Raw genomic sequence first — 16,661 nt, forward strand, 5'->3', positions numbered from 1 at the left:
AGAAAGCTCAGGCACTACTTCCAAGGAAGAGAAATCAGAGTGGTCACAAATCAGACCCTAAGGAAGATAATTCACAAGCCAGATGTCTCGGGAAGGCTTGTCAATTGGGCTGTGGAGGTGAGCTAGTTTAATTTAAGCTTCATTCCCAGGACTGCCATTAAAGCTCAATCACTTGCAGATTTCATAATCGAATGCAACTTCCCAGAAGAAGAATTGGAACCAATGAACAATGATCCGGAGACAAACAAAGAAGCAAATCTGGGAGCCTGGACCTTGAAAGTAGATGGTTCTTCAACAAGCGAAAGGTTGGGAGTCGGACTCATACTCAAAAGTCCTGAAGGATTCACGATTTAAACAGCTATATCTTTCGGCTTCCCCACAACAAATAATCAGGCATAATATGAGGCGTTGATTGCAGGACTAAAGCTCTCCAGGACTCTGTGATTCCAGGACTTAAAAATCTACAGCGACTCCCAGATAGTGGTCAAGCAAATAAATGGAGAATACATAGCAAAGGACCCTATTATGGCGAAGTACCAAGCACTGGTTCAAAGTTACTTAGCCTCAATACCAAACCATCAAGTCCTTCAGATATGTCGAGAAGAAAATGAAGAAGCGGATATTCTATTGAAATTAGTCCGGATTTCATCAGATCTGGACTGCTCAGTTTACTTCGAAGAACTCCACAAACCATTTATTGACTCCGGAGAAGTCTTGGAGATCGAAAGCAACCGGAACTGGATGACTCCCTTCATCAACTACTTGGAGAAAGGGGAGCTCCCGAAGGACAAAGGAAAAGCCCAACGATTGAAAGCAAAAGCAGCCAAGTTCTTCCTCGAAGAAGGACTACTCTACCGCAGGACTTTCTCATCTCCTATCCTAAAATGTGTCCGCCCAGAAGAAGCAAAATACTGTTTGGCGGAAGTACATGAAGGGATATACGAAGATCACATGACAACAAAGGCCCTAGCTCATAAGATCATAAGATAAGGCTATTACTGGCCAACTATCCACCAAGACGCAATTGAGTTCGTGAAAAAGTACAAGGAATGCCAACTCTTCAGCAATGTGTCCCGGATCAGCCCAGTCCTACCATCCTCAGTCCTGTCACCTATCCCCTTTGATGTCTGGGGAATTGACATAATGGGACCCTTTCCCCGGGCCAAAGGAGATCTCAGGTACTTATTAGTCTCAATTGATTACATGACCAAATGGTTTGAGGCGAAAGCAATGAGAACAATCAATCAGCAAGACTGCATAAAGTTTATGGACAACATTTTGATGAGGTTTGGGATACCACGAGTCCTAGTATCAGACAATGGACCCCAATTCATCGGATCAGAATTCGAGTCCTACCTTCAGGAGCGCGGGATCAAGCACAAAAAGTCATCAGTAGCATATCCTCAAGGAAACGGCCTAGTAGAAGTTACTAACAGAATCCTGCTCCGGGGTATTGAAAAGAGACTCAAAGAAAGCAAAAGCAAATGGCCAGAAGAACTATCAAGCGTACTATGGTCCTACAGGACAAGCCCCAGGACAAGCACATGAGAAACTCCATTCAAACTAGCTTATGGTACAGAAGCAATGCTTTATATTGAAGTGGGATCTCCTTCTCACAGAGCAATAAACTTTGAGGAGGAAGCAAATGAAGAAAGACTCAAAACAAACATGGAGCTAATTGATAAGGTCCGGGACCAAGCTGTAGAAAGGATGGAAAAATACAAGGAGAAAACAAGAGAGCACTTCCGTAAGAAGTCCAGAGTCAAAAACTTCCAAGTTGGAGACTTAGTCCTTCAAGACACAGAAGCATCAGATCCCACAAACACTGGAAAGCTAATGCCCAAATAGGAAGGACCGTACAAGGTCAAAGAAGTCTTGAGGCCAGAAACCTTCAAACTCTTGAACATGGATGGCTCAGAAGTCCCAAATACCTGGCATGAACTAAGGCTAAGAAAATTCTACCAGTAGGAGAACAAACAAAGCAACCAAAATCTTGTAGCCAATATGGCAAGCAACCAATTTATTTCTCCTTACATTTTGTATGAATGATTAATGAAAAATCATTTCCTCTTTACTTTTATCAAAGCTAAACATTAGTCCGGACAAGCAATCAGTCAAGACTAGAGCAACCATTCTTAGAATTAATTTTCTAAGCTCACCACTAGTCCGGACAAGCAATTAGTCAGGACTAGAACAACCATTCTTACTTAGAATTAATTTTCTAAGTAAAAACCTAAACACTAGTCCGGACAAGCAATTAGTCAGTACTAGAGCAACCATTCTTACTTATAATTAATTTTTTAAGTAAAAACCTAAACACTAGTCTGGACAAGCAATTAGTCAGGACTAGAGCAACCATTTTTATAATTAATTTTTCAAGTAAAAAGCTAACCACTAGTCCGGACAAGCAATTAGTCAGGACTAGAGCAACCATTTTTACTTAGAACCAATTTTCTAAGTAAAAAAGATAACCACTAGTCCGGACAAGATATTAGTCAGGACTAGAGCAACCATTTTTACTTAGAACCAATTTTCTATATAAAAAAGCTAACCACTAGTCTGGACAAGCAATTAGTCAGGACTAGAGCAACCATTTTTACTTAAAACCACTTTTCTAAGTAAAAAAGCTAACCGCTAGTCCGGACAATCTATTAGTCAGGACTAGAGCAACCATTTTTACTTAGAATTAATTTTCTAAGCTAAATAAACAACCACTAGTCCGGACTAGATATGAGTCCAGGACTAGAGCAAAACTACAACTTAGGAAAAGTTTTTCAAAGGCAAAAACAAACTACAATAGAAAAGCAAAATAGCAGCAACAAAAGCAAACATTAAAAAAGTAACCGGACTAGAATAAGCCCAGAGCAGCGTAAAATATTACAAATAGCAAAGTACCAAAGGTCTTAAAGCAAAAATCAAATTACAGTTCAAAGAAAATCAAAACTGCAGAGCATTAGGGGGAAAGAAACTGGGGCAAGGACCATCGAAAGGCTCCGGCTCCCCCAATCCAAGCTTTAAATCCTCCTTCGCCTTTATAAACTCTTGAATAAAGCTATCCCAATCAGCCTCTGGATTGGTCTTAATGTGTCTCTCCGCAACCAACCAGCAACGACCAATCTCCGGAGCACCAGCATTGGCAATGGCCTTATCATAATCCTCGGATCTCTTGTACTCTTCAATAACTTCAGCTTCCGACCTCACAGCAGACATCTGCCTCCGGAGCTCAGCTAGTTCGAAATTTAGATCTGAAACCTCCTTTTCAGGATTCTCAGCCCGGGTAGTGACATCAGTAAAGTGCTTGTTCAGTCCGGACAGAGAAGTATCCTTCACAATGATTTGATCCCTCAGATTACTGATCTCAGCATCCTTATCAAAAATAACAGTTCGGGCATCCTTAAGCTCATTATAGGCCAGAGAAGCAGATCCGGCCATATAGCCACCAAGCTGCAATAAATAGAGTTATTTAGAAAATTACTCTAAGGCAAAGGAATAGAAGAAAAACAAGAACATAAAAACAATGTACCTGACCCCAAATCCGGGAGCATTCCTTCATAGTTGCATCGAATCCGGACTGATTCATCTTCCTCCACTCATCCTCAGTGGGAATCCCAGCCATGAAACGTGCAACCTTAACTTCCAGCTCCGGACTCCCGGCCTCCGGACTCTCAGTATCTATTCATTTCCCCTTATCCACCCTGGACCCAGCACCAACATCAAAATTTTGACTCTGGGGAGGTTTCGACCCCAGAATTCGGAGCATCTTCTTCTTCCGTGCGGATATAACATCAGGGACCTCCCCGAGAGGCTCGAGATCCTCAAGATTCTCGAATTCATCACCAACTTCTGTCTCAACAACCTGCTCTGGAGCCTTCTTAGTCACATCATCCTCCGGCCTTGACACAACATTGCTCTGGGACCCCTCCTCTACAGAAGCATTGGATCCAGACCCACCAACAACAGCTTTTTTCGGAAGCTTGAAAGCTTTGCCTAAACCCTTAAGTGCTTCACTGTATGCTGAAGAAGACATATCCGGATTATAATGTGGTAAGCCTGCCAGAAAACAAAGCAAAAAACACAAGTTAAAAAACTACAAAGAACCACAACAAAAGAAAGCACATAAGCAATCCGGACACAAAACATATTAGTAGTCCGGACACAAAACCAAATAGCTTACAACCTAGCCTATGCATAGTCCTGTGAATCATGAAAGTGTCACGGGTCATCTGGAAACCCAAACATTCACAAAAAGCAAAAATCATCCGAATAGCATCTCCCCGGAGAACATCCCACCGAGTTCGGACTCCCTCAGCAGCAATATGGGGAAGGTAATGCAAATCTAAACCCCTAAGCATAATCAACTCCCCATTCCAATGCTTTAAAGATGACTGTTGAATCACGGGCCTGTAAGATCCACCATAACCACACTCCAGAGCCCGGAACCAAATCTCATACATAGGCATCTGGCTGGACCGGACCAGGTGGAAGATATGATGCCATAACTTAAAGGTAGGATGCACTTTAAACTGGTTGCAGGAAGCAATGAATCAGGTCATCCATTTTATCCCATTCGGAGTTATCTGCAAGGGAGCCATCTTGTACTCATACTTGCAGAGATGCTTCCAAAACAGATGCCAATGTGGATTCCATCCGGAGCAATATGCTCCAACCACACAGGAACGAATCCATCGGCCAGTTTATGATAAATCCGCTCATCGGGCTCTGACCACCTCCACTCAATCCGACGGTCCAACTGAAAAGCAGCCCGTACTGACGAGTCCTGCGTCGCATGATCTAAAACAACATACTCATCCTTCAGCTCATAATGTTCCTTGGCCACTATACTATCCGCAAACTTTCTGTCAAGTTCTTCCTTATTGTAAGGCCCCAGACCCGTATTAGGCTGCCTCGCGTACCCAGCCCTAATACTTCTATAATAGAAACTATTCTCTATCTCATCACTCTTGGTGATGAAATAACTGGGTGTATCCATCCATAAGCCCTCCGGAATGCAATGCACCTTTCTAGATGAAACCCTAGCCACAGACAGCTTAGTTATCGCTTCGGAGTCAGAGGTCGACGCTTTCTTCCCCATCTTAATCCGCTCAGAATCACTAGAAGACTCTAAATCTGAACCAGACGGCCCCAGATAGCAAGTAATGTAGGCCTTCGCATGAGCTTTAGTCCGGACCATAAACCTAAAACAAGTGATAAAGGTTAGTCTAAATACCTACAGTTTATTTATCTTGAAAGCTACATGGTCCGGACTATCATATGTTCAATTTTATTTAGTCAAAAGCAAACTTTCCGAAGACCCAGAGCTCAGAAGCCAAAAACAAAACCCAAAAACATAATAGCCACTCCGAACTATAAAACCCTAAAACTAGCCTATTACTCCGGACCCAAAGGCCACAATAACACAAAAACAACAAAAACCGGATAACAAAAATATATCAGTCCGGACTAAGCAACCAGGTCCGGACCCAAACAAAAAACCCTAATTCCAGAAACACTATTAACCAAAATCAAACACCAAAATATGACAAAAACAAACACACATACAGATATATACACAAGAATTCAACCAAAAACCAAACACAACAACACACAAGCACTATAGCAGAAACATAAAACCCAATTGGACAACAAACTAAAAAGAAAGAAGCAAAGAAAGAAAAGAAGAGAAGGAAAATTACAAACGAAGAGATTACGGAGAGATTGGAGAAGACCGGGCAACGGCGACACACCAGCAAGAGATCCCGACGAAAAAGCTTCAGAGAAAAGAGAGAAAACAGAGAAGAGAATTCGAAGAAGAGTTAAAATAAAAAGAGAGGAAGGGGGGCCTTTTTATAGGCGTGGTGAAAAACTGAAGGGCCATACCACGTGGCACAACCCTAACCGCCCATCGCAAACGGTGATTAATGTTAGTCATAATTACGTCACAACGTTTAACCACCAACAACTATAATAATTCAAATCATTGGGGGGAAAATCCCCAAAACCGTTTCAACTTCCAAATCCGGACTCCGGAACGTAACGTAATCCGGACTGGGGGGCAAGAAAAGTTCAGATTCTTCTAAAGATAACCAACTTTAGTCCTGATTGGCTGAACTCAACGCAATCCGGACTGGGGGGCAAGAAAAGCTCAAAAGACAACAAATTTTAGCCCGGATTGGTTGAACTCAACGTAATCCGGACTGGGGGCAAGAAAAGCTCAAATTCTTTTAAAGACAACCAACTTTAGTCCTGATTGGCTGAGCTCAACGCAATCCGGACTGGGGCAAGAAAAGCTCAAATCCTTTCAAAGATAACAAACTTTAGTCCGGATTGGCTGAACTCAACGCAATTCGGAATGGGGGGGCAAGAAAATCTCAAATTCTTCTAAAGATAACCAACTTTAGTCCTGATTGGCTGAACTCAACGCAATCCGGACTGGGGGCAAGAAAAGCTCAAATTCTTCTAAAGACAACCAACTTTAGTCTTGATTGGCTGAACTCAACGCAATCCGGACTAGGGGGCAAGAAAAACTCAAATTCTTCTAAAGACAACCAACTTTAGTCCTGATTGGCAGAACTCAATGCAATCCGGACTGGGGGCAATAAAAGCTCAAAACCTTCTAAAGACAACCAACTTTAGTCTTCATTGGCTGAACTCAATGCAATCTGGACTGGGGGCAAGGAAAGCTCAAAACCTTCTAAAGACAACCAACTTTAGTCCTGATTGGCTGAACTCAACGCAATCTGAACTGGGGGCAAGAAAAGCTCAAACTCTTCTAAAGACAACAATCAAAAGCTCATGTTCTCCAAACAAGCTGGAATTTACTCCCCCATCCAGAAAATCTGCATAAGGGAGTGGGGGCACATGATAGTACATATAGCTCCTGAAAGGTCTGGCCCCAGACTCCTAACTCCATACAGCTCTTGAAAGGACTAGTCCCGGACTCCTAACTCCATACAGCTCCTGGAAGGACTTGTCCGGAGCTCCTAACTCCTCAGTCTACTCCCAGACACTTCCATTCCTAACTGACCTAGTTCCGCAAGGACAACCTTGAGAAATCCCAACACGTGAGACAATGGCCCAAGCACATGATGGGGACAATTGTCATACATCAATCATGGGAATAATCAAGGCACGTGTCAGGGGATCCTTAGAACATTCCTCGACCAGTCCCGCGCTGACACGTGTAAAGCATCCACTCCAGCCAGGTGTCCTCCGCTCCCAGAACCAAGGGCTATGATTTAAAGGTACCAACCCCAAAACCCTATCATTGGGCTATAAATAGCCCAAGAAGGTAAGGTTTTGGGGTTAATCACTCTCTTACACTCATATACACACACAACAACCCTTTATATATATCTTCATCTTCCCCAAAAGCGAGTTCTTACTCTCACAACGGAGGCACCGCGGGACCAAAACTTCCCTTCCGGTGTTGTTTTGTAGGAACCCCACCACAACTACACCTCCACAGCGGTGAAGGATCCAGGCACGGCGTCGAAGGAGCGCCGCCACCAGGAGTTATCATTTACATTTAGTTCTGCAAAATCCATATACTATCATAGGAAAGAACTTATGTCTTTATGTAACAGGATACGGTTAAACATCTCAACATGTCAGATATAATCATTCAGACCATGTTAAAGAACAATTCCCTGCATACAAAAAAATGTTAAAGACCAGTTTTAGACTGAACCAGTCAAGCCTTTATCATATATTAGCTCTAGTGTGTTTGGTCCCTCTTTAGAGACAAAGAGACAATATTGTGCTTGATTGATAACAGTCAATACTTATATAGATGTGATTTCTACGAACCTGAAAAGATTTTAGATTTATGTGAACCTGAGCAACTATGTAGCTGGGTTATTGCGCTTGATTTCCTGATATAAAAGACTCACTTCAACTAAGGGCTACACAGTTAACTGAAAATAACAAAAGTCAGGGTTAGCTTGCTAATAACCTGCATGTACTACATGTTCTGCTGTTAATTTAAAGTTAAAATAAAATTCAGGGTTAGTTTTGCTTGTACTTGATTCTAGTGCCACTCATAAACCCTGGAAAAACTATACCATCGGAAAGGAATTTAAATAATTCTAGAATAGATGGAAGATCTACATGAAGTCCAGGATCAATACTTATATTTTAACGAATTCATTACTATATTGTTGATGTAACAAATGTCTCACATAATTTAAACTATAGTTTTATGGTGCTAAATAAACTTTGAAAATAAATAAACCAAACTACTTTTGCAAATTTACTATTTTTAGCAAAAATAAAGTGTGTCTCTTGCCAGGTTCTATATGTCACCTAATGATTTGTAGAAGAAACTTACCAGGTGGTGTGTTATCTAAGAGCCTGCTATCCCTGATTTGTAAAATATTGTTTTTTAGTGCAACATGAGATATGTGTATTTGTAAATAGGTGTGTCATTTTTTTATAAGTTTTAATACATTTATAAATCAAATATATTCAAGTCTATAGGCTGGTATTCTAGAGTCTGATTTAAAATACTACAGTTTTGCGAACTAACATCGTAGAGTCTAATATTATACTAATTAAATTAAATAGAATAAAATGTAAATCACTGCCAAATTATAGGGTATCCTAATAAATGTGATGATATACATGTTTAATAAATTATTTCTGACATTTAAATACATTAAATTGAACACATACTACCCAGATGATTTTAACTATTATACAAAAATATAACAATAACAATAACCATTCTCATATAACACTAGTAAAAATAATATATAAACAAATCTAACTATTAATGGGTTTTTATTATACATGTAGAAGCTATTGACTTGCTAAATTGAGGGTTGATATTTCCATTTTCGCGGGTTGCAGAGGTCCTTGCATTTGCTGGCAGTCAACATACAAAAATTAAAATGAAATATGAACTTTTTATCTCTCAAACACAACATAATAATCATTGTTAAAGGAGGATTTAAAAAGGTAATTACCGGAAATATATGCCATTACTATTCCACACTATCGTATGAAATTGTTAAATGGTGACCTTGTAAATGAGTAATTTCCATGCCTTGAGTAAGGTAGAATTGGAATGATCCTATTAAAAATTTGTATATTGGATAGGAAGAAAGTCATCATAAATAACATAAAATGGATCTTAAAAATTTGATTTAGTCGGTACATGATCTTTTAAGCCTTAAAAAAGTATATATGTACATGGGCATATTAGAATTAGTTTTTCCACTATATGATGTATATATATTAACTAACTAATTACTATGCTGAGGCAGATATAACTAATTAACATTAATTAAGCTCCTTAAGTAATATAATAAACCTGTGAGTTTACTATACTTTTTTTTACAAACATAAAGGTGTGTTTCTAGGTTTCATCAAAAGAAAAAGCCTATCAGGTAGTGAATATACCAACATATGATGCAGTACCAATTGTGTGAGTATGTTGCCAAATATGATGATTCTTCACACATGATTGTACAATTCCTGGTTACAAAATGCAAGAGTGTAAAATAAAAATACAGGAAAGTTTAGGTCTCAATTGCACGGTAATTTTACAACATTCTTATAAATGTATCATAAGTATGCGGAAAGTTTATACCTGCAGGGCTGCTAACCGCTTTAATTGTTGAATTTTTGAATTATTTTTTGAGCTAAAGTTTTTTTAACTGTCCTAAATTTACCTCTAATGTCTTTTTTTGTGGTAATTTTTTACAACAAAGGAACCAAGTAACGCTGAAGAATTAACATACTACTCGAACTTCAAAATTAACAATCATATTATTATTTTTGAGGAGTACATTATCCTACCAAATCTAATTAAAAGAAAACCACCATATTCTGCAGTAAAATAGGGGGGGGGGATATAGACCACATCCATTTGTTACCTCTAGAACCACTTTATCTACGGAACTAAGTCTACGGCTGCTTCAGAGCAGTTTGAAATCCGATCAATGTGGCATCCAATTAATTTAAGTTACAAAGAGCACTTCACAAATTATAGGATAGAAATCTCTATAATTTACGTTAACTTCTTCAAATATATATTAAGTTTCTTCCTCTCTTTTTTTTAACCTTTAGAGTAAGTATGACAGTAAAATTCACCCATTGATTGCCTCCAACTCGATCCTAACTGGGGATCCAAACTTAAATTCACCCATTGATCAAACTCAAATTCAAAATACTAAATAACATTTTTAATAAAAATAATTAATTTGTAGCACTATAATTCTTCGTCAAATATGCAGAATAGTAGTACTAAAATTATATTTGAAAATAGATTTCTCAAAATCAAGAATAAGCAATTCAAAAAAAGAGAAAACCAACCTTGAACATGATGATAGTTCAATTGACTTGCCTAATACACACATTTCTGAGCATTATATCAAACACGTAAGTTACACAAAATACACAACCCAGATGAGCATAAATGATTATCAGAACATGATTATGATTATACACAACACAAACCATAATTGCTCACCCAAACATTAGCATAAATGATTATCGGATCATGCCTTACCCAATCCATCCATCGACAAATATTTAAAACTTCGACAAATGCAGGACAATCACAGTAGTGAACTGTTGCAAATGGTGAAAATAGCAAACGTGATTTGTTAAGAGAGATGCGGTGGTGTACATATTTGGATGCATAAACTGGGTATTTGAAATTCAAATTTACGTGATAGAGGCCTTTCAAGACGGTTCATTAGTACGGTAGTTAACAAAAGTTGCTACAATCATGTAGACTCCTTGAATATCTCATGCATAGCAAAATGGGTCGGTCCATTCAAGTGGATATCCAACTCAATACAATATATTTATAGAGTAAAATAGTATATGGGTCAACCCAGTAAGTAAAATGGATAGTGTAGTGCTAACAAACTTTAGGAATATATTGGTATTGATTTGTTATCCAGCTTCTATTTAAACCCCGTTTACAGAATGTGATCAAGCTCCATAAGCACAACTTATTCCCTGTACTTCTCCCTCATATAGTTAGTTAAATGACTACTTTCTAAATAAAGGAGACCTTAATTAAGAAGATAAGGTACGTAGTCCTTCGACTACTTTACAAATGTACATGTGCATGGTTAAATATATTTCGGTGTAAGAAGATCCCATGTTTGTATAAGCTAGAAATTATAAACACAATAAAATCTCATTACTTTAAGTTTTTGAAAAATATGGTGATCTTACAATGACTATTTTGTTTATTATTAGAAATGAATATTCTGATGTACAATAGCGTAACAGGGACACTCCTGGTAGGGTAAGGTTTTATGATGCGGAACTGGAGAAAAAGGAGTGGAAAGCACCAGGGATCAAAAAATCCCTCACCAGATTTAAATCCCTCTCCAAATTTAAATATATAGTAACATATCGCAAGTTCTTTTTCAATCTTACAATAAAGAAATTTGATGTACCATTACGTGTGTTCACTTATGGTATATAATGTAACTAAATAACACTGTACAGAGCATAATGAGAGATATATAGGGATATATCGCTAAACTATAACGTCTAACTAACTTATAGTCCAAAATGATGTCAAAATATAAGATGATGTAAGACTTCATAATTTGAAAATTACAACACCTGATCATTTTTCAACAGTGTTCGCTCGTTGTTGTAATGAAGCGTTTAATCGATCCTGATGTGCAAGAGGATGACATGTAGTTGATACACAAAAAAAATCTACACATCAATGAATATTTTAATAAATATCATATCTCAAATGAGAAATATCGCCATAATATCGACTTATATTATATATGCAAGGTATTTAGAAAATTACAATAACCTGAATTGAAACTTCCATTCTGATTTGAGAAATCAAGTCAAAATAGTCTCATATGAGATGGAGTAGGTACATTTTTAGGGAGAACACCACAATCAAAAAGGAAAACATAATATCTATAAATCTTATGCTGCTTATGAACACATGGGATTGAGTTTTCACATACATAATACAACCCACTGTCAACATCAATATACATGATATTGGTATACATCTACGATATCTATACGGGTTACAATATACAGCAGTCCCATGTGTCTACTTAGCATAAAAACCTATAAGAAAACTAACCTCTTGTTCCCTTCCTGATGGGAGCAACTCTTTTTGTTGAAACTGGTTGTCTGACTTACTCTTTATCTGCAAAGGGAAATGCAAGTGAAAGTGAGAAAGCTGCAGATACATCTTCCTCCGATGTAATTATTGTCCTACCAGGAGCCTGTTGGCCATGGTTTTCTGTTTGTAATATGCAAAATTAACAATTTCAAATTTAGACATATGTAAAAAGTATTTTGAGGAAAAATGATATTCCGATTGTACCTATTTGTGGAAACCAAACTGCAACTCAGAAACAAATAACTCAACTCATCGGACTCCAAACTATTCATATTGTACATGTTTGTGGAAACCAAACTGCAACTCAGAAACAAATAACTCAACTCATGGGACTCCAAACTCGTATCTTATCATTCCATGTAATAATTTTCAAATTAACACATTCTTTTGAGTATAGTCGATGGCTAATATAACGTATTAACATAAGAGGCATAAAAGAAATTGAAGCGTAAAGTAATAAGACATATCAAATAATTTTAGAAATATTAGAATTAATCTAATAAGAAGGTCTTGCTTCCTAAACTATATCTCAGAGCATGAAGGAAGCATTCCGAATAATATGTTTTCAAAATAGCTAATACATTTGCATCATTCCAATAATCGTAAAAATGATTAAAAGCTGACAATAAATATTTATGGATGTGCACACTTTGATGTGTACCTATATACAAGAAAACAAACCTTTTTTGATACAAATACAAAGATAGAGCAAATTGATTATCTTCCTATACACATACCATCTCGCATTTATCATGAAAACTTAATATAACATTCAGTCAAATACGTAATATTCACCTGTAATTCTTATAAAATTATCAATTATCAAATTATATACGTTCATTTATACATACTGCTTTGGTAGCATTCTGTAGGAGGACAATGAACTATCCTTCTTTAACCATCATGATGCCTAACATAATGTGTCCAAATGTACGAAAAGAAAATCCTTGATAAGTCATATTATGAAATTTATCAGATTATTAAAGTGTAAGTATTCTAAATCATACCTTTTGCGAAATAGCCTCTCTGCGGATCACTTCCTCACTTATTTCATTCTTCAAAAAAGAAACATGACAAAAAAGATGAGAACAAATGAGAGGAATGAACCCAAATGACTAATAATTTGAAACAACAATTTAGGACAAATTTGAATCGTATGACGATTTGCTTGTTTGGATTTGTAGATGACATCCATATTCAAATTCAAATTATAAAAATCCTTTGATTTGCAAGCAGGGATAAAGCTGTAACTGTTGTAACTCAGATCGTGGGTGTCGGGTGGTATCCATAAAAAAATGGGTCGGCTTTTAAAATGTATCGGTTTCTTTGTTAAAATAAAATGGGTTATACCCGTTTAGGAATGGGTGATAATTAAAAATATGGATATCCGATTTAATATGGATAGTCTAAGTTTAAAATATAAAAATAATGTAAAATCGGTATGGATAGATCCATAAAGATTATTATTTACATAATTTATCGCAATATTCAAAAAATATTGAACGCAATAATCAGTTGCTATAATCAGGGAGTAGTTAAAGTGTATAGATGGATATGTAGGGTTAGTTTCTTTATATCTTAAGTTGGATCTAAATATGAAATATCCATAGATATGTGTATAATATAAAGTTTTATGTGTAAAAAAATAAAGTGGGTTATGGATCATGGGTCATGGGTAAATTAGTGGGTAAATCTTATATGGGCAATAGTAGCCTTTAAGATTATATAGATTATAATTTTCATAATAAATATAAAAGAACTTACAAAAAATATTACTTATTTTATGTTTGTGTGCGATTTTACTATTTTATGAAATATTTGTAAAAATAAGATTGATAACCAAAAACAATCAAATATGCAATTTATTTATGTTTTCTGAAAAATAACTGAGTTTCTTTTTTATTGTATTCAAAGTTGCATCAAGTTACAAATTGTGTTTTCGAAAAAAAATAGAATACTTATTACCATAGTTTTTAAAAAAACGTATATCTCAAAAAATCTTAAAATATAATTTATATAGATAAATACTTCATGCTTAAAACCAAACAAGCACAAAATATGTTCACTTATTTTTTTCCCGTTATCTCAGATGTTTGTGTAATTATGCTTATATAAATAATTTTATTCACATACGTGATATCCATCTACAATTACATCGTTCCTTGACACGAAGCATTTTTTTGAATAAATGGTTTCTAAATTATTGAATCAACCAACCAATGACTGGACTTAAGAAAATTGACAAGGATCCCGAAAAGTTATGGGATAACGGTCAGAGTAGTTTTGTAATGAGCCTATATCCTGGAAACTTCGCAGCATCCATGACAGTTTTTTTTAAGCTAATTAAATGGTTGATCCAATAATTGAGAAACCATTTATTGAAAAATTCTCCCTAATAAATGATTTACCCGAAACCGTACCTCTTTTATTTTTAGCTTAAGATGTTTTGCCATTTTTTATTTTTTTCGATCAATCTCTTTAGTATCTTATGGGGATTAAAAGTGACTAACCCTAGTCTATGTGCCCTATAAATACTAAATACAAAAAGGTATCTTAGTATCTATTTGTTATTCCATAACAATATAACAAAAATTACAGAAGGGGGGTTGAATATAATTCTAGCTACTTTTTCAAGATTTTAAAACAGTTCTAACTCGATAAATATGTAGGTGTTTGATTTGCAGAGTGCGGAATGAAGAGATATATAAATCAAAACACAAAGTAATAAAAACACAAGCTTTTAAAACTTTCTGGTGGATTTGAAAGTATCCACTAGAAATATATATATATATATATAGATATATATCGAATGAGAACCCTGTGAAGCTTGAATAGCTCACAACTGCTTATAAGTAGAACAAACAAACTATAGAGAAATTCTTGACAAGTACAGCTTTTTCTATCTCTCTTTAAATGTGTTTGCTTAGTTGAATGTTCTACTAGCTACACTTGGTTTATATATCACCAAGTTTGCATGCCAATAAGACAAGATAATAAAACAAACATATCTAGTCTAACTCCATACTACTTCACTACTCTATTCCAACATCTTTGAATATCTTCACAATTGCATGGAAATGGTAATGCTTCTTTGTTCTCAAATCCATGCTTAACAGGCTGCCACATTCCTTTTGCAAACACCCAACACATGTGACTATATTGTCACTGTTAATAGATATTTAAATTTGATCATCCGTCGGGTACATGTTTATCATCCATCGGGTAGCCTTGTTGATCATCTGTCGGGTAGCTTTATTGATCATCCGTCGGGTAGCTATTTGTCACTTGACTCCATTTCACTTATACAGAATTACAAGACATCTTATATTTATAATTAATAAACCTATTCTGCATATCCACTAGTAGTCAACATGAATCATATACTCCTACAGAATCTACACAAAGTTTTTTGCAGAAATGTGCTAAATACTTATTATTACATAAGCTACTCACCCGGTGGATGTCAAATTGTCATCCATCGAAACTATATTAAATCATCCATCGGGACTATATTTGATCATCCGTCGAGTGCTACAAAATTCACTAAGTTAAATCTACTAAGGTGTTTTGTCTAATTTGTCATCAAGTTCACAACATATTTCTAACAATCTCCCCCAATTTATGTCTACTGGAATTGTAGCCATAAATTAAGAGAAACTTGATGATAACAAAACACTCTAAAAACTTAGAATAAAAAGTAGTAGATAAAACTTATAAGTGCTACAAAATTTACTGAAAATTGAACAAAGCAAAGTATACAAGGAAGTTGCTCACAATCATTATCAAGGTGCTCCTCTAGCCTGCGCAGATAAATTTATTTCCTTGATTGTCTAGATTTCTTCCCAAGCCTCATGCTGTTCTTTTCTATCTGACTTTGGAATTGTCTGTATAATTCAAGTTCATCAACTTTAGATAAATCTAACATTTCTTACATTTCCAAAAGAGTCTCATTACTAGAGATACTCAGTTGGTCATCTAGTCTGAAGAATCTTCTAACTCTCTTATCATCCATGAATTCCATCAGCTAATGAGGCCTCAAATGTACTCTCTTTCATGTGAAGGGAATAGACAGAGTTTTTGGATGTGCATCTTTGGCTCTATTGCTCCATAGTTCCTCTATTTTCTTTAGGACTATTCTCCTTGCAGTTACGTTAAATCCAAAGTTCTTCTTGAAGGATGAATAGACCTTTATCAGTACAGATTGGCTTTTTCAAAGAATCCTGTAAAGTGGCCATGTGATCTTTTTCCCTCCCTTATACTTGAATACTAGCCTTTCAGGAAGATGTCTATAGACATCAATCCCTCTTACTTCTTCCAATTCTTCCAAGTAGAGGTTTATTTCAGAGAACTCTTTGATGTCACAGATGTATAAGAGATCTTCCTTGTTGACTGTGGGTTGAGATTTGGTTAGGGTCTTGGATCTGAGAGTCACAGGCTTCACTATCTTGCTTGCTCTAGTCTTTGTCTTTTTTGGCTTGCTGAAGATTGGAAAGTTTAGTTCAGGAATTGGCAAACTATCTCAGTCTACTGGCTCATA

At 36.4% G+C, this 16,661-nt stretch overlaps 1 protein-coding gene across 1 annotated transcript; it reads left to right on the forward strand.

The window, feature by feature from the left end:
* Positions 1-525: 525 nt before the first annotated feature.
* LOC141660724 (uncharacterized) lies at positions 526-990 on the forward strand. The gene has a single exon (XM_074467713.1). It carries the CDS (start codon positions 526-528, stop codon positions 988-990), a length of 465 nt encoding a protein of 154 aa, XP_074323814.1.
* The last annotated feature ends 15,671 nt before the right edge of the window (positions 991-16,661 follow it).

Source organism: Apium graveolens, chromosome 5 (genome assembly GCF_009905375.1).
Source record: "Apium graveolens cultivar Ventura chromosome 5, ASM990537v1, whole genome shotgun sequence".
Classification (NCBI taxonomy): Eukaryota; Viridiplantae; Streptophyta; class Magnoliopsida; order Apiales; family Apiaceae; genus Apium; species Apium graveolens.

Coding starts and splice junctions, on each gene's coding strand:
- LOC141660724 (XM_074467713.1), top strand. CDS start 526: ATGGCGAAGTACCAAGCACTGGTTCAAAGTTACTTAGCCTCAATACCA.